General features: G+C 40.5%; 2 protein-coding genes across 5 annotated transcripts; one reads left to right on the plus strand and one right to left on the minus strand.

Annotated features, from left to right (window-relative positions):
* Window positions 1–1307: 1307 nt before the first annotated feature.
* On the plus strand, window positions 1308–18162 carry pusl1 (pseudouridine synthase like 1). Of its 3 annotated transcripts, none has more exons than XM_054785011.1 (8): window positions 1308–1489; window positions 1563–1623; window positions 1834–2021; window positions 6005–6142; window positions 9061–9231; window positions 14285–14339; window positions 14497–14659; window positions 16421–18162. In XM_054785011.1, the coding sequence occupies exons 1-8, from the start codon at window positions 1434–1436 to the stop codon at window positions 16480–16482; spliced, it is 894 nt and encodes a 297-aa protein (XP_054640986.1). In that variant the 5' UTR covers window positions 1308–1433; the 3' UTR covers window positions 16483–18162. The 3 variants fall into 3 exon arrangements, with proteins under 3 accessions (XP_054640986.1, XP_054640987.1, XP_054640988.1); XM_054785012.1 differs by lacking the exon at window positions 16421–18162 and adding an exon at window positions 15996–16412; XM_054785013.1 differs by lacking the exon at window positions 6005–6142.
* Window positions 18163–18270: 108 nt separating this feature from the next.
* On the minus strand, window positions 18271–27088 carry ddx19b (DEAD-box helicase 19b). Of its 2 annotated transcripts, none has more exons than XM_054785010.1 (12): window positions 26886–27088; window positions 26398–26437; window positions 25886–25948; window positions 24687–24822; window positions 24445–24537; window positions 22591–22693; window positions 22304–22418; window positions 22042–22219; window positions 21585–21822; window positions 19437–19599; window positions 19075–19266; window positions 18271–18468 (listed from the first exon to the last, which is right to left on the minus strand). In XM_054785010.1, the coding sequence occupies exons 1-12, from the start codon at window positions 26940–26942 to the stop codon at window positions 18407–18409; spliced, it is 1440 nt and encodes a 479-aa protein (XP_054640985.1). In that variant the 5' UTR covers window positions 26943–27088; the 3' UTR covers window positions 18271–18406. The 2 variants fall into 2 exon arrangements, with proteins under 2 accessions (XP_054640985.1, XP_054640984.1); XM_054785009.1 differs by having other exon boundaries at window positions 25886–25969; window positions 26886–27087.

Here is a 27088-nt window from a genome sequence, read left to right on the forward strand (position 1 = left end):
CTTGATAACAGCTTCCAAATATTTTTTTCTGTTCAGGAATGCAAAATAAATAACTACAGTATTACTTATACTGTCCTAAACTATACTAATGGACTATTTTTTTTTGTTTTTGTAAAACATGAATTGGAAAACAGTCCATCCGTCCATCTTCAATACCTCTGTCCAAGTTTCGATGAGAGGCGTGGCACACCTTGGACTGGTCGCCAGCCAATCGCAGCACTCATGTTCATATAATCCCATAAGGACAATTCTAAGGCTCCAATTAGCCTAGCATGCATGTGTTTGGACTGTGAGAAGAAGCCATAGTGCCTGGATAAAACCCACGCACACATAGGTAGAACATGAAACTTCATACAGAGATGTCACAGCAGCGATTCAAACCTGAAGATCCAGGCTGTGAGTCTGACATGCTAACCACTGCATCACTGTGCAGCCCATGTATAAAAATAATTATATTTTAGCATGAAAAATCAAATTACAGTGAAAGATATTCTATATAATGGTGTATTACAAATTCCAGAAACATAAAAAAATTGAAAATGGTCCCCTTTAGACACCCTTGCCTTATATGCAGAGCTACTGGTCTTACTACTACAATATACTACTACCATTGATAATATATATTCAATATATAAAGTATATAAAGTAATGACTAGAAGTTACAATTTCCTTAAAAAATGCCAAAAGATAAGATGACCTCAAGGCAACTCATTGGACAAGTAATGGTAATTGCTATGATCTTCACATTATTATTATTTTCACATTATTACTTTTCTGGTTATGATCACACAAGTCGTCAGTGAGTGACATATTTTGTCCTTTGACTGAATTTAACCGTGATGCTACAATAATGGCATACAGTCAGTGTGTTTCCTAATAAAAAAATACGTCAAAATATATTTCTCCAAACTATTGCATTATTGAGAATGCCTTACCTAACAAGCATCCACGCAATCAGTAACTCAAACATAATATGTATGTAATCTGGTTTTAACACCTGAAATGTAACAATCTAATCTAATGTGTCATTTCTTATTTATTTTGCATCCATGTAAAATACTGTACATGCTTTACATAGAACTGCGGTGCGCGATGACGTAATCAAAAAGGGACGTTATTCAGACTTTATTCAGATAATTTGAACTGCTATGTCGAGGGGATATGATTCTTGACAATTAAATCAATAATTTGCTATGTAGCATGCTAACTACCATCCATGTTAACGCAACAAGAGTTGCTAGCGGCATGTCTAGCCAGTACTTCCGGACTACAAAATGCGAGTGTGCCTACAAAAAAAAGAAGAAGAAGACCCGGAAAACACGAGGAGCGTGTTTGTATCGCCACAGCACGACCTTTAGCGGTTCAGTTACCAATAATGTTGTCATCGTCCTTTCTGACGGAAGTGTCACACACCCCAAATATAGAAAGAGATCATGTACAACCGGGCACGTTACCTCATCTTTTTCCAATACATAGGAACTAAATACAGGTAGGTTGTTCCTCATAACGACACTGTTTTGTAAACTGTTTGCCTCCAGTCCAACCTTTTGTATTTTGCACAGTGGTGCAGCCAAAGTACCTCCGCTTCAAACTTGGGTAAAAGGGGTCCAAGACCACATAGAGGTAACACTCAACTCAATTTAATGACTATCAACCAAACCTCAATACATTCCTTCATATAGGAAAACTACTTATATAAATTGTTCTGAGGTTTGAACGTTACATGTGTGAGTCTTGCTTACAATTTCTTGGTCAGCACAGAGCATTGAAAAAGTTATTGGACACAAACCATTTTCAACGGTTAACAAATTTTACTCTCTCCAATGCTTAAAGGATGCTCTACAGAGGCTGAGACCACTCAACCCGGTGTCCCTGTACATCTCCAGCAGGACAGATTCGGGCGTCCACGCCCTCTCTAACTCTGCCCACTTTGATTTTCAACGCAAAAACGATAAACCGCCATTTACTGAAGACATCCTTGTCGAGGCTCTCAATTTCCACCTCCGCACGGAACAAATAAGGTAAGTAGTACAATAGCCTACTAAACGTGCCAAGCTGGTTTGTCCATTCAAGTTCTAGTACCGTATTGATGCCAATAGAAGACAGTATTTTACCTTAGAAAACATCTTATAATCAGGGTCTTAGTCATTTTTATGCTGATCCGTGTCATGGGTGTGTGTAGTGTTCTTGGCTGAGAGCAGGCTGGAGCCTATCCCAGCTGACTTCGGGCACGAGGCGGGGTACACCCTGGACTGGCTAAACTAATGCTGAAAACATAATTTACATTTTTTTTCCCTTCCAAAAACGGTTTTGAAAAAGAGGGGTCATCTTATATTCAGGGATATCTTATCATTGTGTCAAAATGATAATTGTCATCTAAAATTGGTGAGGACTTGTGGGAACCAACAGAGAGGTAGGTGAGAGTCTGAATCAGAACGAGCCAGTTGGGAAAGAGACGGAAGAGAGAAGCAGGAAGGACAAGAGAGGGAAGCTCCCAGCGTCCCACTACCATCCTGCTAATCCTCAAACCTGCAGAGAGAAGGTTAGAGAGGATTATCTCCGCTCTGCTTTTTGCTCTGCGGTATCCATTAACACTCACATATGCCGTGCACTAGCTTAGCTGAATGGAAATGACCTTGTCGATTGGTGAAAACTTCGTGATGAACACCGCTTTTCCTGCTTTTTGTTAGGTTTCCACAACTTTGATGTGTTTTCATTGGGTCATCATCAGCAAAATGCTGCAAGCGACTGTATATGGTTGTCAGGTCTTTTGTTTCATGTTTTTGTTGGTTTAAATATCAATAGTTTACTTACGGTATACTGTATATGTCAATACATTGTGTATTTTAGTAAGCTTGGGTGCTAAGGAGGGAGCAAATTTGGGTCTTGAGCTGCAAAATTTGGGAAACCCTTGTATAGATAAACATACGAACTGCAGCGGGTGCCATTAGAAGACATATACTGTAGTTTACCTGCACCACGTGTCGCCCCCAATCCCCTCCCTCGTCGTAACCCAGTTTCTCTCATTCGTCATACACTGGCCACCCACATCTATATGTACCTCTGTGTACAGAAATAGGGCTGCACGTGCACATGCATGTATGATGCATAGGGTTGAACAGCATCATTCTCGGCATGTCACCTCCTGCTTACACATGCTTGAATACACTGACGGCACGCAAGCACATGTGGAACAACACCAGCGACAACATTTGTTGAGTAAAAATATGGAATGTTACTGTATTTACAATTGCCAAACAAAAAATATTTGAAAAAAATCTTTTTTATTGTTTTGTTGTGGAATGCATTCATCTTAAAACAGGGCATATTGTAGCAGCACCAAAATACCTTGCATATACTGTATGAACCCTGGGTCTTTGATCAGAGCAATCGAAAAGGCAAAGTAAGTGAGCTGATTCAGTGTCATTATTGCCACGTAGAAAAGTCTAGAATGTAAAAAATGCCATATTAATAAGTGGCAAAATAATAATACATTTTTGATGCACAAATAGCATTAATGTGAATTTCTATCTCAGCAATCATACAATAAAACGCAATGCTATGCTTATCAGGTAACATACCATATCAGCTTCAGCTTTGAGATGCCATGTCTACTCTGCAGCTGATGCGCATTGTGTGGTAAATATGTCTACCGCGATCCATGATAGTATCACTCATAGTAAAGCTAATTGCAGCAACCTGTTGTTTATTTTCTGAGGCGGGGCATTTTTTTTTATTTCGGTAGCGGGTGCAGCAAGCAATTAATTTGGACTGGAGTTTTGGACTGTACTGCTGGTGGTACACTATTGTGCACAGTTTGAATATAAAGCAGAAAGCAGTTGTGATCAGAAATGCAGCGCTGACCCATTCGGTTCCATCCAAATACCTCAGGAAGTGTCCAGCATCCCCCTGCTGGAGGCACATCAAAGCGTCTCTCACCATGAAGTGATGCTAAATATTTGAGCGTAAGCGCTTAGCTCCTCTGGGCTTTCTGCAGTCTGACAATGGCTGCGCCTTTGTGTAAAAGCTGCATCGTTGGCATTTTAGACAAAGACCCGTGCACTGTTTTTATGGCTGGCAGTTGAAAATGAGAGCACAACACTCCATCTGCTCCAAAATGGGGAGAAAATGGATGCTTTTGTTAATATGTAGCACGAGCCTTGCTGGTGGTGTGACTTGAAGACGAGAATGCTGCTCTGCTGCTTTCTTACTGCACAGTAGTGGTGGACTCTGGCTCAGACTGAAATATTTTAGGATGGATGACGATAAAACTGAGGAAAACAGAGGATGGGTCACCAGAGGATGGATCCTAATGACTTTGGCAATGACTTAACTTGCCTTTGCTTCTGTCTAGCTGTCTGCTACAGATAATTTGGACCCCTACAAATAGATTTGGCTCTACTTGTTTTTTCCCTCGCTCATAAGTACCTGGTCTGCCAGAGAATAAGTAGACGGAGTCAACTCAGCGCTATATTTAACGAGTAATCAGACCACTCTATACTTTTTCAAAAAAGCGACTCGCAATAAATCTAATGTAGAGACTTCTGGCAACTCTGACATATCACTCTTCCCAACAAGCAGCGAGTGCTGTTGCCAGACAGGAAATAAGGAATTATTGCATCAGAATCTTAAATTATTGTATGTCTGTCAACACTGCTCTTGCATGTAAAAGCCTGTCTTGTTTATAAAAAAAAAAACAACAAAAACAAAAAAGAGCAACAAAAAGAAGCAATATCATGCGAGTCATCCTACCACTGCCATAAATAAGTACATATATATTAGGGCTGTCAAATGATTACAAATGGTAATCTAATTAATCACAGTTTTCAAATTAATTAATCATGATTCATTACCATTTGCCACAAAGTGTGAAATTTCGCGGATTTGCTGTTTCACAGATTTTTTTAAGTGCAATTTTGCTTTTTTAACAGCGTATGAACGCGCATTGTGTTCTGCGTTCTTTTGGCGTATTAGAGCGATCTATCGGTGCTCTGTTGTATGTCTCTATTATTGTATTTACTACTGTTACCAGTAGAGGGTGTTGTATACTCATGTGAGAGTTGAAGACTTGTGCGGCTCCACCAAGTCTCAGTATGTGTTTACATGCCTGTGTGAGTATATTACAGTAGGAACCCACAGTAGACAATAGCCGGCTACAGTAAATATAGAGCAACAACAGTCCTCATTAGCTAAGGGAGAACCCGCCCATTGTGTTCTGCATCCTGGTTGGCTGCGGACCATTGTCAGTCAATCTTCTTCGCGCCTTTCCTGTTGTGGTCAATAGTAGCTAGCAAACTTGCTAACTGTGTGAGCTGCTTGCTAACCGCCAATAAACAACAGAAGAAGAAAAAGAAGCTAACCGGCTAAATTAACCTTCGGTTCAAGGAATACACGTGAGTCGCTTGATAATTTCTTGTGTCCAACCTAGTAAATTGATCATTAAAATTCAAACGAAATTTGAACTTTGTGAGCATTTAAACGAGAGAGAAATGTGAGAAAATGTTAATGCCTGTCTGAGAAAAGTGTGTAAAGTGTATCGTGAGGGGTTTTACAGCCTTAAAACAGATACATGTATAATAATTGTAAACAAATGAAGTCGGCTACTTCGCGGATTTCACTTATTGCGGGCTAGGCGGGAACCTGCCCCCCGCGATAAAGTAGGGAACGCTTTATTATGAGCCACGAAGGGTTGCGTTCAAAGATAAACTGTATTACGACAGTTTTGAGTAAGGCCCAGAAGGACAAGCGGTTGGTGCACACACGCAAAGTGTTTGACATCGCTAATTGCTGGCCTGGCATGCATATTACATTTGCGGTTGTATTGTTTAGACAATGTTGTCTTTTCCATTTTTACTAGATGGTGGCTTAGGTTATACTTCGGCCATCATATCAATTCCACTCCCATGCATGTATACTGACAATGCAAGTATTCTGGTTAAATGTCTTTAGCTGGATTACTGTACATGTACAAGTACTGACTCTCAAATGTGTTCCCCTCTGCCAGCGTCACCCGTGCCCATCGAGTGCCAGATGATTTCAACGCCCGTTTCCGTGCACTCTCCCGAACTTATGTCTACCGCATTGCCCTAGGTTCTCAGGTTCCCCTTGTGGAGCGCGACATGTGCTGGAATCTCCGCCACACGTGAGTTAACACACATACTGTACATTTTGTGTGTGTGTGTGTGTTTGATTTATTGATTCCCTTTCATACAGAAACTGAGCTGAAAGTCTGAGCTCAATTTAACACACACACACACAAACCCCCTCAATGCATTCCCAACAAGCCTTGCAGAAACAATGGAATGTTAGACACATGAATAATCCACATGTGCCCAGTCGTAACGGCAAATTAGGGCCAGTCAAGTCAGACGTTTTATCTGAGCTGACACCCCAAACACAAACAAAAGACAGCAAGAGTCGAAGCAAACAATGGATGTCGAGAAAGAGATGGACTTATTTGCAAGACTTATTTGCTTGCTTACATGATGTTCTCTTGGCTGTGATTGGAAGGAGAAGCGTGAAGAAACACATTTCAGGGAGCACATACTGTATGAGCATTTGTCCTCTTATTTTTTTTTTTAGGGAGCAGGGAAAAGTAGGCCAAGATAAGCTGCGGGCTCATATGCATGCAGAGCAACACCCACACTCTGTCTCTCTCTCCTGCTCAGTCTTCCCCTGCTTTCCTCCCTCCTTCCTCTGGCTGGCATATTTGCATCATTATTCTTTCTCACATTTTCAGCATCCGCCGTAGCCTTCCACCCATGAGCATCCCCGCCTGCCTCTCTTTGATCTGTTCCTCCATCGTCATCACCCCTCCTGCCGCAAGAAATATACTCTCCTCTGCGTTTCTCAAAGCAGGTGACGCATTGTTACCTCCGCCGAGCAGGAAAGCGCATTTGAGAGGTGTTGCGTTGTATGGTTTTGTTTTTAGTGAGCAGCATTATGCAAAAAGTACGTAATTTGCAAAAACAACAACAGAAACACAACTTTGTTCCATGGATAAAATGTGGATATAATTTTTTTTACACCATTTGAATCACAAAGAACCCATTCCCTCTGCCCCACATGCTAGAATACGAACAGACATGTTTTGCCGTTTAAGTCATGATAGAATGACCCGCCCAGCCGCAGTATCCAAAATAGTATGTTCCCGTCAAAACAGTAGTAGCAGCCCGCTAACATACAGACAAACACATATTAAACACTCATTTTTCATCATCATTAGAGGGTTTTATTTTATGTTTTAGTAATTTAAGCAATGATCGCATGGTTCCCCCTTCCCCAGAATCAAAAATAGTATGATCCAGTCACCTTACCATCCGCCCTGAACCAGGAAGTAACTTGCTTGTGTAGGGAAGGACAAAAGAACACAAATATGGCACGCCACGATTTAGTTCTCACTTTTTTCTTCTCTTTTTTTAGTATTGCAATCTGTGGACCATGTCAATCAATCTCCTTCATGCCGTTTCCTGTTGTGGTCAATAGTCGCTAGCAAACTTGCTAACTGTGTGAGCTGCTTGCTAACCGCCAATAAACAATAGAAGAAGAAAAAGAAGCTAACTGACTAAATTAATCTTGGGTTCAAGGATTAGGACGAGGAGGAGGACGACAGCAGGAGCAATATGTTTGAACAAGGATACAAGAGAGAAATGTGAGAAAATGTTAATGCTTGTCTGAGAAAATTGTATAAAGTGTATCTCGAGGGGTTTTACAGCCTTAAAATAATTAAAAGTATAATAATTGTAAACAAAGTTGGCTACTTCACTATGTTTCATGTTTTTTTGGGTTCGTTAACAAAAGGGTGACCACCTGAGACCAATACAACTGATCCATCAATCAGTAATTCAGTGGCAACTTATTCATGATTCATTCCTAATGAGCTCTTAACGAGGGACAGATATTTAACCATTTATTGAGTCTTGTTAGAATGTCTTTGTGCATTTACGTGATCATTAATCCTCCACTCTGTACGGGAAACAGAAATGGATCGTCTGGTTATATTAAAATTTTTATTTAAATTATTTTTGTTGATGGTCATCCAGGATAAGCTGATATTTCTATCTCTGGTGTCTATATCAAAAATAAAAACCATGCTATTAATAATGAGAATAATACAGTAACATTAACGGAGCTTTGAAGTAGTTTCTTGCAGCTCTCCACGGTCTTCAATCACGATCTTGCGTTCCAAATTTTAAATGAACGTGTTATGCTTTTAATCACTGCGACATCCACTACATTCTTCTTTGCACTCTTCCTATCAGACCATATTTCAGAGTTGACGTCAGCCGAGAAAGCAGACGGCGGCACTTCCTCCCTCCCTCCCTTAATCGACATGCTTTACACTCTCACGTGGCGTTGTGTCTCAGAAATATGTGCCAGTTAAGCAATGAATTATTCCACTGTGAGGGCTAAAACATGGACTCTCATGTGCTCGAATTGTCATTTCACCGATCTACAGTGGAAACTCTAGTCAAATCCCTTTGCACGTAATTTACTAGTACTTTAGTGCATTATATACAGTAGGTGAAAGTATTTGGTGAGGGGATTACTGAACCTACAGGTCACTTAAGTCATCTACCTAAGCCCAGAGTCCTACACTAAACATGGTGAAGAAGTATTTCTCTCTTATGCTGCAAAAAACTCCATGAATCTCCAACAAAGCACATTCTACTGTATAATAGATTTGGCTGCACAGCCAAGAGGTTCTGGGTTCGAATCTGGTTAAGACCTCTCTGTGTGGAGTTTGCATCTCTCGTACGTGCTTGGTTTTTCTCCGGGTACGGCGGCTTCCTCCCACATCCCAGAAACATGCATGTTTGGTTAATTGGAGAATGGGAATTGTCCATGGGTGTCTCTATGTGTGATTGACAGTTGACCATTTCACCTCTCACCCAAATCTGCATCTCCATATCAATCACTGTTATCATTGTATGGTATATTGGTTTTACATGATGGAACTGTACTTGATTGGACACATGGCTATGGTACAAAAAGTCAGACTTTGACCGGTGTCCTACTGCAAACGTGTTTCTTACGACTGTGCTGTGTGTCTGGCATCAGGGAGCTTGACGTCGGAGCCATGAGCGAGGCGGCCGCCGTGTTTGTCGGGACTCACGACTTCAGCAGCTTCAGGGCGATGAACTCTGATGCAGCTTTTAAAAATCCGGTAAAAACGCTGGATGTCGTCAGGATAGAACCCAGGAGAGGATTCATATGCGAGCACTTCCACAGGTAGGACTGATCACACTGGCCTTTGTTTTCATATCGCTTTCACACGTTCGAGCTGCTTGGAGAAACGTGCACACTTAGTTAGACATGTTTAACTTAACATAAGTGCTCCACTACTCTCACCACTAATTGTATCTGTCTGACAGTTGGTGTTATACAGCTGTTTTTTCCCCTACTAAGGGGAATCAATCATCTAATGAGTGATATAACAGCTGCTAGAAGAAAACGCAATAGCGAGAGACAGAGAGTGTGCATGCATCTGCAGCCTGAGAAGGGAACTAAAGAAATTATGCTGTTCATGCCTCAGGAAATATCTATTATTTCTCAATCTTAAGGCAATTTGAGCTCAAGATCTGTTGAATCATTTACAGTCTACAGCGCAGTGAACTTTTTTTATACTCCAACTTCCCAAACTTGAGTAAGGTTCAACAGACGTTTCATGTAAAGAAAACACAGGAATTGAATGTATTGCTTGACGCCTGTATTGCATATTCTGCAAAATACCATTTCTGGGCAGAAAATTAGGTACACCTGTCCCAATTCCCAGAGGAGCCATCCTGTCTCTTACATGATCGACAGTCTCTCACCGAAGTGAGGACACCTGTCACATTTCAGCAAACACTTTTGTTACAAAAGGAACATCTCAAGGGACTACAAGGGACTGTAGGAATGAAACTTGGCTATAATTTATAGTAGTCAGAGTACAGCTTGTACAGCAGTATTGAGTTACTGTCCTCTGAAAAGAACTCAACACAGCCATTATCTAAATAGCTGGTGACACAAGTGAGTACCAAAGTATATATTTTTTGCCTACTGTCAAGTATGGTGATGGTAGTATTATGGTCTGGGGGTGCATGAATGCTGCCGGCACTGAGAAGCTGCGCTTCATTGAGGGATGCATGAATTTCAACATGCATTTTGATATTCTGAATCAGAACATGAGCCACGTGGCAGTTGTTCCACCATGATAAGAAGCCCAAAACACACCTACAAGATGACAAGTGTCTTGCTGAGGAAGGTGATCGCGTGGCCAAGAGTGGCCCTGCACATGAAGCCAGTTGAGCACCTGTGGGACATCCTCAAGGCGAAGGAAGATGGGGGAGCACAAGGTGTCACACATCCACCAGCTCTGTGATATAATCATGGAGTAGAGTGGAAGAGGATTGCAGTAACAAACTGTGCCTTGCTGGTGAATTCCACGCCCAAGAGGATTAAGGCAGTGTTAGATATAATTGTGCTCACACTAAATATTGACACTCTGAGCTATTCTAGTGTATTCCATTCCATTTCATTTTCTAAAGCTTATCCGGGTCCGGGTCGCGGGGGCAGCAGTCTCATTAGGGAAGTCCAGACATCTCGGGCACTCAAAACCCTCCACCACGATAAGGTGGTTTAGACAATAATGTGCTTTGATAGTTTGAGGAAAGTAAAACTCTACTGCCATACAAGCTCTACACAGACTACTCTAAGAATACTAGAATGCTTGCTGAAATGTGAAGCATGTACTCACTTTTGTGAGATACTTTACATTAGGGGTGTGACAAGACACTCAGTTCACAAGACGGGACGATACACGAGACTGGGTCTACGAGATGAGACGAGATTTTATCATTGCTTTTAAAGAAGGAAAATGGAAAAATATATATTTTTTAAAACATGACAATATATTGCAGTCTATTCATTTAATTTTTACTATGATACCTTGCATTGCTCACACTACATTCTTCAGCACTGTGTGTGTACACGACTGGCCCCGCCTTCACCCACTGAGACAAAGCGACTGTATGACTGACAAAAAGGCTCACTTCGTTCTTGCCTATGTTCTGTGGAACAAATATGCCAAGGTGCTGAAACCAATGCACAGACCGAATCCTCTACCTGCCTGTTTGGAGGCGAGAGATGAGGAAAACAGGCACACGTGCACATGGCAATATATCGAGGTCAGCAAAATTATGAAGTTCATTTTCGTTTATCGCGTAATCAATTTATTTATTACAGTCCCAGGCCTAGTGCCCAGGGGGTTTTTTTCTGAACGAGAAATCTTGTCAGGTTTAAATCCCGCGAGATCGTGTGACATTCCTCCAGTGTCATTCCACACTGGCGTGGAAAGACATTCAAGAGAAGTTCAATTCAACATTCAACATTCACAGCGCCGTTCTACCGTCCCAGTAATAATGCTTTACAAATGTCAATCCATTAATCAATCAGGTAAATTGAATGAAATCCCATGGTCTGTAATAAAGCTGAGTTTATATCGTCATTAATTCGTCATTTATTAGGCAGTAAGAGACGTTTGGTCCTGCTGACATGTTTGTATTAATGGATGTACTGTTGATGTGATTGTATGACATGTAGGTTAACGCTTTAATCAATAAGCATTCCAAATACCGTAATCTACCACAGGGATGGGGAGAGGGAGGGAGAGAAGGATTACACATCCAACGGGGTTAAATACCACTTTGATAGATATTATTTACCTTGAAAATATAGCTCACAGTATGATCAAATGGAGGCCGTTTCCAGTAAAGTGTTTTCACTAAACTGAAAGCATCATCCTCTTTCGGTGGCATGACTGCTTGGACAGAGGCTGTTTCACGGGCCGCCTTGGCGGTTAAGCTGCCATTGTTTTTTTCATGAGGGTCACTATTCTGAGTTACAGTGGTAAAAGAAGAAACTGAGCGGTGAATTATTGAAAAGCAAAAGGGTGATTTAAATGTTTGAGCCTGAAACAGAGGTTGTGGTTTGTAGATGCTGCCTTTTCTAACAAACGGTGTAACAGTGTGGATGAGTTTTTTTACACCGTCGCAATCTGCAATCACAATACTAGACCTATTTTGATATTGATACTTATATTAATATATTCTATTATTGTGATTGTGAATGAATTGTTAGCATATTGACAAGCTAAATTGTGAGGGTTTTACTATACAGTGATGTGAAAAAGTGTTTGCCCCTTTCCTGATTTCTTTTTTTTTTTTGGATCTTTGTCACACTTAAATGTTTCAGATCATCAAACAAATGTAGATATTAGTCATTGACAACACAACTGAACACAAAATGCAGTTTTTTGTTATTAAGGGAGAGAAAAATCCAAACCTACATGGTCCTGCATGGAAAAAGTGATTGCCCCCCTCTGTTAAAACATAACTTATCCGAGATTAATTGAGATCTATCAGTCTGGAAAAGGTTATAAAGCCCTTTCTAAAGCTTTGGGACTCCAGCAAACCACAGTGAGAGCCATTATCCACAAATGGTGAAAACATGGAACAGTGGTGAACCTTCCCAGGGGTGGCCGGCCAACCAAAATGATCCCAAGACGACTCATCCAAGAGGCCACAAAAAAGACCTGGGGCAGCATGGCTCAGGTGGTAGAATGGTCGTCTCCCAACCTGAGGGATGCAGTTTCGCCAGACACTGAACCCCCTCCTGATGCTGCGTCATCAGTAGATCAATATGGTAACATTATCAAAGCGCTTTGAGTGCCTTGGAGGTGTAAAAGCACTATACAAGTGAAAAGGACGGGAGACTCTTGCGTCAGCAGTCTCCATCCGCACATGTAAACACTGTGGAACACACAGACAACAATGGACGGGCGAGAGTGCGTAGAGAGGAAATAACGCCGAGCGTTATTTGTGACGCAAATGTATTACTCTTTTGAATGCATATGTTTTGAGAAGCCAAACTCTTGACTTAAATGACCCCAACAACTAACCATAACTACGTTCCTCTTCACCGAAATCTGACCAGCACTGCACTCACGGAACAAATTCACTGTTGCTACACTACACCGCTTATGGGGATGTCATGCAACTTTATGTCAAAAAATCCTAACTATCCCTTTAACATGGAAAAAAACTTCACACCCTTGATTTGTTTTTTTTAGGTTGCCTTGTACTCGAAAGTGAATGTCCTTTTTAGTGTACATGAGCTGCCACAATCTATCAATACACTATGTCAGATAGAATTAAAAAAATTTGCATTTGACCTTAATCTTCGCTAGCCCCCCGCCCCCCCAAAAAATATAAAAGTCAGTCAGTTTTGGCATGATGGAGGCTAGAATGACGTAAATGCCAAACAGAGGCATAGGATTGTCAAAGACAGGCAGTGGCCGCAGATTCCAACTTTCCAATGGCATGTCATATAATCCAGTTGGGTCTAAGCCGCAGTGGCGTATTCAGAGTGTGACATTTCAACAAATCTGTGCACCGTGTCTGCTGGCTTGACGTCACATCAGCATACGACTGCACAAGAACATATTTAAATGAGTCTCCACAATCTAATATTATTGTTCTCATGTGACCCACGAACCTTGTACCACATTGCAAATATTGACCTAATTTTAGTGTGCCTCATTCGTCCCTCCATTTTTTCACATGCCAGTTACATCATTCGGAATGTTGGCATTTTGACTATTTGGATTACCAAAAACACATTATAACGCACCTGGTCTGCCACAGAAAAAGAAGATGGAGCAGGAGGGATTGATGTTGCCAACTTAATGCTTGGAGAATAATCGGAGAGCGACACATCGAGTGAGACTTTTGGCGACGCTGACACGAAAGCACATATCGATCCGCTCAACAATCAGCAAGCTCTATTGTGGGCCCTTCCCCTCCATCTAAAAGCGCACTCAGGCGTCATTTGTGACAGCACAAAGAAGCAACAGAGGAAAGTTAATTTGGAATAAAGTGTTTATGCTTGTCATGTTTATTCACTTTTTTTAAATGTGCCATGCTCAATTGTGCAAATTTGACGATCACGTCACCCCTGCCACAAATAGATTGCAGTCCCGTGGTAAACACATTATTGAATGAACACTTCTCTGAGCATAATTATCTTAGTAAAGGCTGACTTCTCATTAGATTGTGTAAACAGGTGTGCCTAATGTTGTGGCTGCTCACCTTGTGCAAGAGGTGCTTACACTCTGGACAGATTGGCTGTCATTCAATGTTGTGTTTAAAGCCTCTCAACATGTTCTTTAATACTGAATATATTTATATATTATGTTTATATATATTTGTCCATGCAAACTTAACATTGGATTGGTTTCTTGCAGAGACGTTCCATTGTGGGAGCTGACCTTTCAGAGCAAGTCTTTTCTATACAAGCAGGTATGTTCAAATACATTCTGTTGTTGCAAATGGGCAGAAAAGTAATGCACTCCATGTTGTCTCAATTGCCATCTTTTCAATGAGCCTGTAATATTTACAGATTATTCTTATGATCACGTGCAAGGAGTTGTCAATAAACGCCCGGTGGTTGTTATAGGTGCGCAGAATGACAGGAGCCCTGGTGGCTGTGGGCCAGGGGAGGCTCACGCTTACCAAACTGAAAGAGATTATGGAGGCTCGCGACTCTTTGGCTTATCCTTCGACCATGACTGCTCCGCCTCAGGGCCTCTTCCTCACCAGGGTGAACTACAGCGAGTCAGGTAAGTGAGGATGGAAGGACAGATAACCGCAAAAAAAAAAACAACAAATTGCTTAAATCGCATGGCATGTTGTCCTGTATTACGTGGCTCTGTATTATGTTTTGATATAGTAGACGCTTTTCAGTGACGTTCCATGAGGTTCATGGCTGGTGAGGTACTGGCTCCTTTGGAGTGAGATTTACAATTACAAGAACTCAGAAGAGTATCTTATTCCCTATTAAATTGCTATAATAAAACCAAGGGTGACCGTGTCAATCGTGAAGGTAGTGCACGTGCGCACAAAGGTGGTCTACCATATTTAGAATGTAATCAGACTATACTTTTTTTTTTTTTTAAAGCAACTCCCGACAACTCTAGCCTAGTGTAGACTCTGCAAAGCATGCACGACTCACTTTCTATCATCATTGAACAAGAAGTGGAGCTGCAAGCTCCTCCTTCACTCCTCCCTCCCAGCTACAAAGAAACACATCAAGTAGCGACAGCAGAGCAGCTTGTTTGTACTTCTAATCCTATTTGATTTTACCATTATAGTTAGTTACCATGTATAGTTAAGCCTGATCTTTGACATGGAGTCCCAGCCTGCTAACATTTATTATTTGCAAAAAATAACTAATTTTGTTTCTATTTTTCTAAGCAAAAACAGCGGCATAATTGAATCAAATGCGTATTCAGGGGGTTGATATAATAAACAAATATTTACCCTATAGGGACCCAAAAGGGTGGGCAATTAAAGGGACCCCAGAGGGTTAATGAATGCTACATAGCTATTTTGACTGACATACTACGGTACTCAGGTCATGTATAGAACTATAGAGTAATTATGTTAATTACCACATTGAATTCAATTGTGAATTATTTGATGATATTTTGATTACCTGTAAACTTTGACACTTTGAATGTGAAATATGAATCCTTAGTATTTAGTAGTGTGTGTGTGTATATATATATATATATATATATATATATACACATGCACAGTATATATATACTGTATATATACATGCACAGTATATATATTGTACAGTAAGCGGTAGACCATTTTGACTTGTAACTTGCATGCTGAAAAAGTGTGCGCACCCCTGATATACATGTTCAATGTACACAAATCCTCATATTTATAAATATACTGAATATATATATTCTCTGTTTATAGTAGGAGGAAGATATTTGGGACTTGGTCATTTTAAAAGTAACTCACAGGCTGAAAAAGCGTGAGCACCCCTGCTTTAAAACATTAGCAAGTGTAAAAGGTTTACTTGTTTAAATACTAGGTGTGGCACGAGACACAAAATTTCTACTACATTACTCTCTTCTGCGCTTTGTGTGTATATGCTAGCGGCCCCACCGCCACCCACCGAGACTGTATGACAGACAAAAGGACTCTCTCCATTCTTGCCGTTGTTCTATGGAACAAACGTACCAAGGTGCTGAAACCAATGCACAGAGAGAACCCTCTTCGTGCCTGTTTGGAGGTGAGAGACGAGGAAAACAGACCCCTATGCGCAGCCGGCAAAATTACAGAGGCCATTTATTGTGTGATTAATTATCGGCCCACACCTAGTGCCCACAAAATAGTTTTAAACTAGATATCTTGTCACATTTTAATCTTGCGAGACACCCCTAGTAAATACTGTCATTACCACTATTGGGATTGTATGAGATTGTACAAGTGTCCATAATGCTTTAGCCCATTAGTGTATCAGTCACCCTTAAAGCGATCCCGTTGCTTAATTCCTGTAACTCCTTCATTTGTTCCATCAGATCTTCTCCTGTCACCACAGACATCAGCTTCCACACCTTCCACTGGAGTCTCGGATGAGTAACTCACAACTCATCTATACAAGTGTATAACGTAATATTGTTTACATTTGAAACCTTTACTGCGTAATACTGAATGTTTTCTGACTCGCATCAGTAAAAACGACAATGGCAACAGATGAACACTTACATGTTCCTTTAATTCATACATGACTTGTCCATGAATGCAGCCTAGGTACAAGTTGGCCATACCTTGTTTTAAACAGGACATGTTAAGCCTAACTCCTGTGTGTACATCAGCACAGGATTTGTCTCTCTCCTAATATCAAAACAAGGCTTACAACGTGGAGTGTAACACTAGTTAGCACAAACTGTGAGTGGTATACCATGTAGAAAGTGCACAGGCACACATGCTCACTCGCTACATATACATCCAAATAAAACAGCAGACCACTTTTCTTTTTTTTTCACCTAAAAAGGTTTTCACAGATAATACATGTCACTCTCGCTAGCCTCCAATTGCAATTGCAATTGCTGCATCTACTTCCCCTGCGCTGTCGGGAAACAGTCCATAGAATAAGAGCGTACCACCAACGGCAGTCTTGTCAGTGCCGATGGGGGTCAGATGAGGTTTGTTGAAGGTTCACACTGGCCGACAACTTTTCTTTAAGTTGCAGGAGAACAAATTGAAACAGTCAACCACGTATGCGCAATCAATGTTTTGTTTAGTTTAGAATTGCTGTCCATCAAAGTTGAACCTCATGAGGAATGTTTTTTTTTTCCCGCACTTCTCAGAAGTGACCCTATCAATAAATCAGCCACACTATTTATTTGTCCCTACAATTTTAAATGTGTACCGCACACGCGTCTCCTGTCATGCAACCATGTTGTAGCAACGCTGAGTCTGATTGGCATAGGTCCTCAAGTCAATTCAGCATTTGGTTTAAGAGAATTCAATGTTGAAAAATATCAAGTCTTAGTCAGCAGGTTAAGCCCAATATTTTTGGATTATCAATAACAAAATCATATGTATATATAATGCACTTGAGGAAGGCTTTGTGTATTTAACTCACTCACAACCATTAAGTGTGCAGTCTGCATGAATAAGAATGAATAAGAACGTACAGCACAAGTCCAACCCTGATTGAGGAGACTCGAACAAGAGAACACTATCAAATCAGGTCCAAATTTGGAAGGAATCAAAGCATTATGTGGCAAATGTTAAAAAAAAAAAAGAAAAAAGATGAAGACTAAAAGCTACTGCTGAGCATCCCAAATTGTTTTAAAACACTATAAATGAATGAAGACTGACATGCGTTTTGGCTCATCTAAAAACCGTTGGTGATATGGAGTTATGTAACGTAGTATCTTATCTCTATCGGCAGCCTTTTTGGCATTTGGCTATGCACCCTGAAGCTAAAGTTGAGGATTTGGAATTCATTTCTGTCATGTGAGTACAGGTATACACTGTAAGTTTGCATAGACCCTTCAAATCCAACCATCACCGCCATCATCCACGATGCTGCAATAGCACTCAGAGCAGCACCATACCCAACTTCACCCTTTCTACTGGCTGTCAATGTGCTAATGGCCTGGAAGTGAGGATACATTCACTCGGCTTGTTCAAATCAACAGCCTTGTCTAATAGCTTTTCTAAGTTGTTGTTTTTTTGTTTTTTTTTAAAGGAATCTCTTGACTGTTTCATGTGTACAAGATGAGTCGCTTTTTAAGCATCACAACTCAAACTTTATTTCAAGAAGTAAAAGAGTGAAATGGGGTATGTTTCACACATTTACAAAATCATGTGTTTCAGTCCCTGTCTCCTGTGTGTAAACATGTGCAATACGTGTAGATTTCCTTGTTTTTTTTTTCCTGACAGCTTAAAAAAAAAAAAGCAACAATAAAAACTTAAAATGTAGAGAAGCATACAGTCTTTGGAGAGCACAGAAGAAGTCCTGTCAGCAGCCACTTGTTTTTTTTTTTTTTAATTTAGCTGGCGATTTTCTCTATTTCATCCAGGTCGTGTGTGTCTAGCTTCTCAATTTTCTTATCTGTAAAAAAAAAAAAAGAAAAGTATTTGTTTGTTAGGTATCATAAAAAATTATTTTATATGCTTATTGCATTTCTGTCCTAGGGGACATTTTTTCACACCCCACCAATTTGCAATACTATTGAGAACCTGTCATACAAATTAAATCTGTACAAACCACTGTATGAGTTGCTGGCACCAGCATTGTTCAAGCATGAATATAGACACTAACAGACCTGTCAACCTAGAAGACATTTTACGAATATAGTGTCCCCTGCCTCTCACATCCCTCCTGAGGCTTAACCTCACTTACACCACGTCTGTATTATGTTCCGTGTATTGTTGCTGCAGTGTATATAAACAAGCTATGAAAATGTGTTACTGTGCGTTTACAATCGACGACGTGACCAATGAGAAGATGTTTTGCTCGATCATGCATGACAGATGCAGTGCTAAAGCTCCTTTTTAGGAAAAATGCCTGGAAGATTTATTCCGTTATGTATGTGACAGGCATATGCCGCAGATAAAGATCTCAACATAAGGAAACTGCACTCCATCATTTAGAACGTGTGTATTCTCCTTTCACTACAAAAATGGAATAAATACAAGTAGCTTAGATAACACTTACTAAAATGCTCTTGGATCCTGTTGAGGATATTCATACTCATCCTGCTGTCCACCATGTTGATGGCCAGCCCTCTTTTGCCGAATCGGCCTGTGCGGCCAATCCTGTGCAGATACGTCTCGTTGTCTGGGTTGCCATCTCTGTCGACTGGCAAGTCAAAATTGATCACCACGGATACCTGCTCGACATCAATTCCTAAAAGCATGCCATGGAAAGTGAAGGATATAAAGCAGTGAGTAATTTGTTTAGTCAGCAAGACAGCACTTCACTGAGCAAATGTATTCAGAAATAAGAGTCCAGCTGGATTTCCTCACAAAATATTTTCCAACAATGTTTTGTTTTTTTACTGTATGAGTATTCCTCACCTCTAGCACAGACATTTGTAGTGACAAGGACCTTCTCCTTTCCATCTCTGAATCGTTCAATGACTGCAGCCCTCTGCTCCACCTGCATCTCCCCGCTAAGCAGCGCCACCTGGTGGTTCTCTCTGGAAAGTTCCCCTGCCAGCCACCCAGCAGTCTTCCTTGTCTGGACCACGCAGAAGAAAATAGTGTTAGCACTTTGCCAACCAGTCTTGACATTTCTGCAACAATAATTCATTCTTTAAAATACACAATGATGAAAGTGAAAGTGTGAGCCAGGAATGTTAAATGCGTGGGTGGGTTTTTGCATACTCACACGTTCTTAAACTGTCACTGTACAGGTGCACTTGACATTACTCAACGTACATTTATTTTAATGGATAAAAATATTGAGCGTTTGTAAAATGAGATGTGATGAGCTATTTAAATTGTTCAGCATCGGCAACATCACTCATTGCAGAAGCAATCTGTACCATGGAAGTGCCTTGTGCAAGAAGTATCTTGTCAACTACCGGTACATGAATCTGACCTATAGATAGTCATACATATTGCAGTGTAAGCAGTAAGTGCAGTTGAACATGCAGTACTGTTTAAGTGCTTCTATTTTTACAACACTTTAGAAGTGCCATTTGTAATCTCCCTAATCATCGGGAAAGAGGGAAAAAAAAATTCAACTTGGTGAGAAGTGAATGCAGGCTGGTGACTGTCACGCACTCCAAAAGCAATGTTTTATAGGAGTGCCCCGATCCAAAATTAATATCGCATCTCCGTCCGTTATCAGCTAAAAAAACGAGTATCAAATTATATCCACCTGCACCAGATACAACCCATGTCATCATACCAGCATGTGTCAACATGTTAATAGCAAGGAGTGGGAGTGATGTCGGCTGTGTGGGAGTATTTTTCATTAAAGTCTGAAAAAGATGTTGAGTACAAAACTTGTCTCATATTTACGTATTATATTGCGCATTTGCATCACAAAAAACAGATTTTCATAGGACCCCGGCTTTAAACAACCTGTCCGAAACATTTGCAAAGCCAGAGAAACTCCCACAGGGAGGCAAAAAGCCATTAGCTACAACAAAAAGGTAATCTCGGGTTTAAGCGCTTGATTGAGCACCTTGCGCCTCGCTAAATTATGCCCATTGTCGAAAAAACTATAACTCAGATGCAGTCAATTTGCTGACTACAGTAACCCCTTGTTTACTGCGGTTAATTGGTTCCAGACCTGATTGTGATAAGTGAATTTCCACGAAGTAGGATTCAACAATAAATGGAATGTTTTCGTAGTTAGAGCATAGAAAACCTGTTTATGACTTTCTAAATGCGATTTTTACCTTTTTATTAGAACCCTCTAGACATCAAATAACACCCCTATAGTCATCTTTACACAGCCAATATAGCAGACATAATCAGAGAAAATAAGCCATTTAAGACATAAATAAGACTTGTGCTCGTGTGTGTTTCAATAATGTTTTTCCGGATGTCTGGACAGGAAGTGATGTCAAGGATTCAGAGTTGAGCGTTAGCTGGAGCACGGCCACAACAGTACCCCATGTTGTGATGATAATGATTACTATTTTTAAGTTATTATGCCTCTGTATATTATGTGAGATAATTATAAAATAAGCCTATTGTTGGCAGTAAAGTCTGGTGTTACTAGTGATACCTCGTGGTCAGTGTAGACTACAGTTAACGTCTTAAACTGTATTTGTATTTTAGTTCATTTAGAACACTTATGCTTGAAAATGCTTAATTTAGGCCAAGAATATGTCAAATTTGCTTAAATATGGATTTTTCGTATTTACGTCTCAACACGTGTTTTTGGTCATTTCTTGCCGTGTGCAGTTCAGAGTTTCAATAACACAGCAATGACAAATCTGCTCGGCCAAAATCTATGGCAGCCTTTTTAGGCAACCTGTACCTAGACTGCACACCTTGGTGGCTGCTGCCACATAAGTGAATTACATCCTGGTCCAACTACGCAGCGTAAGCACTTTGATTAGGTTGATCAACATGGAAAACGTATGTCTTGATTGTTCCCACCTTAAGAGCGCAACAGTTTGGCAGAACATCACATACGAATAGAGGGATGGAAACATGGAAAATGCTTAATTTGCCTGAATTAAAAACTGCTGGCGTGTCACTCACGTGGCAGAAGATCATGGCCTGGGCGATGGTGATGGCGCCGTAAATGTTACACAGGGCTTCAAACTTCTCCTCCTTGCTGTTACATAACACATAGTACTGTTTGATAGTATCCAGTGTCTCCTCCTCTCTCTTCAGTTTGATGATGTTGGGGTCAGGCACGATGCTTTTGGCGAAGTCCCACACTGTCTCCTCAAATGTGGCTGAGAACAACAACATCTGGCAGTTATTGGGCAGCATCCTGTGTGGCAGGGGACAAAAAAAAACAAAAAAACAAAACAATCGTGCCATACTTTTAAAGGCTTTTTCACATGAGGACAGGTGAACATCAAATTCAATTTTGCAAGAAAACTTTAAAATATATACAATGTGAGCAATTACATTTGTGGTTATTACACGGCATTTAAGACATAGGTTCCACTTGTAACTGATATTTCAGAAAAAAAAGGAGCATTCCTACCTCTTGATGCGGATACTGTGGTCTTTGTGACCCTGCGTTGCGATCATGACATCAGCCTCATCCAGCACAAACACACGAATCTTCTTGGGATCTATGAACTTCAACTTGCTGCACCAATCCAACATAGTACCAGGTGTGCCAATGACGATCTGTTCCTGCAGCTTCATGCCTCGCTGCACTGCAACGTTCCAAGAGACCATCAACCAAAGATGTCAAGATGCTACATGAGGAAAAACATAATGTAGAGTGGGAAAAGGCTTACGTTTATTTCCTCGGATGGCATAGACTAACTTCACCTCCGGATAGTGTTTGCCCATCTGCTCAATGACTTTGCCAGTCTGAAGCGCCAGTTCATAGGTGGGTGACAAACACAGGCACTGATGGTGGAAATGAAACAAGGGATTTCAAAGTCTTAACTCTCCAACCATAATGAACATCAAACCGTCTCAAGATTCGCCTGCAGAAAAGTAGGTCACACTTCGACCAATCTTGAAAATAAACATCCATTAAAGATGACAGAAGAGTGAGGAAAGTTAACCAAACACCAACCTGGGGATACTTGTAGTCAGGATTAACATGGCTGAGCATGGCGAGGACAAAGGCAGCTGTTTTTCCTGTTCCCGACTGGGACTGGGCAATCAGATTCTGTGGACTAAGCAAAAAGGTAAAAGAAAAATTCATATAAAAATAACAGATTTTGCAATACCACTGCAAATTCATTTACAATGAGCGCATAGGGCCCTATGAAATCCATTTTATTTTTTCTCCAATTCTATTTTTACCGTTAATTTGAGAATTCTGTGTTTTACCTTTTTTAACCATATTTGAATCATTGTGTGGAGATATGGTGCAATAACTATAAACGCAACCTTCACTCTCTAAATGTACTGCAAAAAAGATCAGTGAGGATAATCCATAATGCTGCGAATAGAGAACATACAAATCCTTTATTTCTAAATTCACACACATTGAATTTTGCTGATTTAGTAATTTTTCAAAACAGCTAAAATTATGCACAACGCAAACAACCTATTACCCGAAAATGCCATACAATGCTTTTCTACAAGAGAGGAGAAATATGATCTCAGGGAAAAACTAAACTTAAAACACGATAACACTAAAAACCCACAGCATTTCAGTATGTGGAATTAAATTCTAGAACGGACTGAGTAAGGAACTTAAAGCACCAAGATGAGCGATTTCAAGAAACAGTACAAGCATCTCATGTTTGCAAAATACAAGGACGAACTTTGTTATGTTATGTTTATTTGTATTTATTATTATTATTATTGTATAAATTATTGTTTTTTATAATTGTGGGAAAAATTTGACAATTATATCACCATATTGTTACATTACCTTAGCACTTTTCAATGTACCGTATTAAAAAGATTACATATGAAATACAGGAAGTGAATAAATGTATAACAACAGATGTGAAACGGATGGGGGGTAGGATATAAGCTTTGCTTCTTCCTACTCCTTTTGGACATGTGGGACTGTGAATTGTATTATGTGATGTATTCCAATGTAACTTGTATGCATGTTCAAATTAAATTAAGCCATTACCTTGTTTATTTGTTTTTTTTATTAAATGTCCGTCAATGAAATGCAAAAATCTTTACTTTATTAATTCAATATACCATTAGCCAATTTTGCCCAGTATTTTTGTCCAATGGATGTAGCTTGGCTAACTTTTCTAATGGGATGTCATCATCTGCACACAATGCTACAAAATCCTCAACACATTGTAATGTCCGTGCTTGTGGTCAAGGAAAACACAATTGCAATTCCAACTGCGTTATTAAAGTACGATAGCTTTTATGTCACCCTTAGTTTGTTTACACAATTAGACAGGATACGGCGAACAGCGCTCTTATTTCGAAGGCCAGAAGTGTGTTGTGCGTGTTGCGATCCAAGGGTGCAAGAATAAACGTGCCTCCCGTCCTTACTTCACTCTGCACTTGCACGAGGTCAGCAGGCACCGTAAAACGCTCGGTTACATTAACATGCGGTAAAACACGCACACACAGCCGCACTGGCATGCTCTGCTAAACTAAACTAACCCAGCCAACTTCCATTCATGCTGTGTAAGACACCAGTTTCAAAGTTTTTTCAACAACTTTTGCCTGTGTTTCAGGTCGTTTTGACACGTTTAGTTTGGGAGGGGGTGGGTTAGTGTTTGTGGTGGCATTCCGCCACGATTGAGCAGTGCACCGGGGAAATACTTCCCCCACAAACTTTCCTTCTCCTCACAATGACAGCATTTCATTCACATTATGTCAATTTCCGCTTGATTCTGTTTTTATTGGTCAATTCTGCGATTCCATTAATGAAGAAATCACAGGTCTCTGGAGAGGTAACAATGTATCTGTTGTTAATAGCTGTAATGTTAATACTCACGGTTCAGCTAGCATCATGGGTAAGGCAGTCTCCTGGATTTTGGATGGCCGGTTGAAACCCATGCCATAGACACCTTGAAGGAGCTGTGGTTTGCTGCACACAGAAGAATGAATAAAAACACCAGATAAAAAAATACATCCCAAGACAATTATTATATAGCCAACATACATATTATTGCAGATTCTTCATTATTTACACATCATCCAAATCATTATGAACGAGTAAATGGAAGATACACTTACAGTCGTAACTCCTCAAATGACTTGACAGAGAACAGGGGAGAGTTAGGATCCTTTTGAAGCACTTCTACTTGATTAGTGTTGTTGACAAGATTACTCCGGATCAGCTTGTTCAACAGCGATTGGGCCGCTTTGTCCTCTGGAGAAACAAATCACAGATCACACACACACACACACACACACACACACACAGATCACACACACAGAGAGAGACAATCCCATTAGCCAATTGTGCGTAAATTCTGGGAAGTTGTTGCGAATCTAAAATGACAACTGTGTAGGCGCTGCTTTTATCGCATCCATGCCAATGCTGTTCTGTCCATTACCACTCGGGGTGGGCAAACTGCGGCCCGCGGGCCACATTGGGCCCGCCAAGCATCTTAATCAGGCCCACCATTTCCAAATTGCTTTAAAAAAAAAAAAAAAAAAAAAAAAAAAAAAATTTTGCAAAACTGTAGCTGGCAACATGACTTGTAGCTGGCATTGTAGCTGGCATGCATGAGTCGCCAAAATAGTCAGATCCTATCCAAACAACACAACACGTCAACACACATGACGCACAAAGTAATCTACCTACCGCACCATGTGGGCATACAAATACTGTACCTATGCGCAATACCCCTGCCAAAAAAACACCCATATATTCCCGCCACAAGGCATGCTGGGTAGCTTGTGGTACTCTTTCTCCCAACATTTTGCCATGTTGGTCGCATTTTTGCTAGATTGCAAAATATGTTGGAGGTTGTCAGAGAAGTAAACAAGGAGGAGTTAACATACTCTTCATATCCAATGTTTTATTGTTCATATTGTTGTTGCAGCTCAACTACCCAGCATGCCTTACGGGCATTTGGAAATAACAGTTGTGTTATGTTTTGCGCTTAGTTGTTGATGATTTATGTGATGCATTAACTTGCCGTGGATGTGTTGTGTTTTCGTTTCGTTGCACCGTGAGAAAATATGCTGTTCTGCTTGATGCAACCTCTATATAGACGGCCACTCGGCCAAATGTTTTAACCCATTGTGGCCCGCGAGTCAAAGGGTTTGCCCACCCCCGATCTAGCTTTTGCCCATCATGTGTTATGGCTTATGGCTGGGGAAATTTAACAGCTACCACATTCCAAATGAGATACGCAAGCTCAGAAGTGCCATACAAAAAAAAACCTGCTTAAAACATAATAGTTTCAACAGTCAAGTATGCTCACCATTTTCATCGTCATCTGCAGTCTTCTTATCACCTCCAGCCTCTGACTTTGCAGCTGCACTGTCTGCTGATAGTAAAGATGTGCCTGCATTGATAAAGTTGTATATTTAATGACAATAATACATATATTTGATGACAATAATACGGTGGCCGATAGGGGATAACGTGCACCAAAACCTCAAACACCATAAAACAAATACAATGGGAAAATGCTGCAATCAAATAAATGCTTCAGGACAACAAATGCAAAAGAAAATTATTGCAAATGAGCAACCGATTTAAGTAGCTAATGTTAGTGTAGTGTTGTAATGTGATTGCAGCATTTTAATTTACAGCTTTTGCATTTGTTTTATTGTGTTTTTGGTTTTGGGTTTCTGTGTTTGGAGCGTTTGGACGTTGCTGCTCGTTGGCCCTAAACGACCACCATCATACTATTGTCACCAAATATGCAACTCTGTCAAGCATGTTGAAAGTTAGGAGAGCTGTCTCAGCAGCTTTGCCAACGACACATACCATTTTCCCCAGGCTTTTCTTTTATTTGAAGGTTGCCCATCTGCAAAGAAGAAACGGATGAGACAATTTACACATCCGTTCTACCAACAAAATTGTTACTTTTTTAAAGTCCTGGCGAACACAAACAAGTGCCTGACACGTAACACGTACAACCTAAGGAGCAGCCAGAACGTTCACTTATTCAGCTTAGCTATTTTGGAGCCTCTTGCATCATTCACTTGCCGGCCAGCTAAAGCTACTCCAATGAATTACCGCTCAAGCGAACACTGCTAAGCTAGCATGGTGCTTGGTACGCATCCTCTCTTTACAAGCGAATTCGGCGCAGGCTAACCGTTTTACTTATACATTCAAGTGAAAACAAGTATCTATGGAAACAGTGTGCCCACTCTCTAAACGTGACAAACAAAATGTAAGCAACATTGATTTAGCAAGGCTAGGCCCGAGACTACAACATGCCTAACAGCTAACATGTTAACTAGCATATTTACCGATTCCGCCGCAGCCTCTTGCTCGTCTACTGCCTGGGCCCAGGAGTCTGAAGCCATTATCTCTTCTGTACGTATTATTGTTTTAAAAAACCCTCGAATGTGAAAACTGTCTCAAAGAAACAAAATAAGACACTGTGAAGTATTCTTGACAATGGCGTGCAGACACTACTGATGGAACGTTCGCGAACGATGTGGAACGTAGA

This window comes from Dunckerocampus dactyliophorus, chromosome 8 (assembly GCF_027744805.1).
Source record: "Dunckerocampus dactyliophorus isolate RoL2022-P2 chromosome 8, RoL_Ddac_1.1, whole genome shotgun sequence".
NCBI lineage: Eukaryota > Metazoa > Chordata > Actinopteri > Syngnathiformes > Syngnathidae > Dunckerocampus > Dunckerocampus dactyliophorus.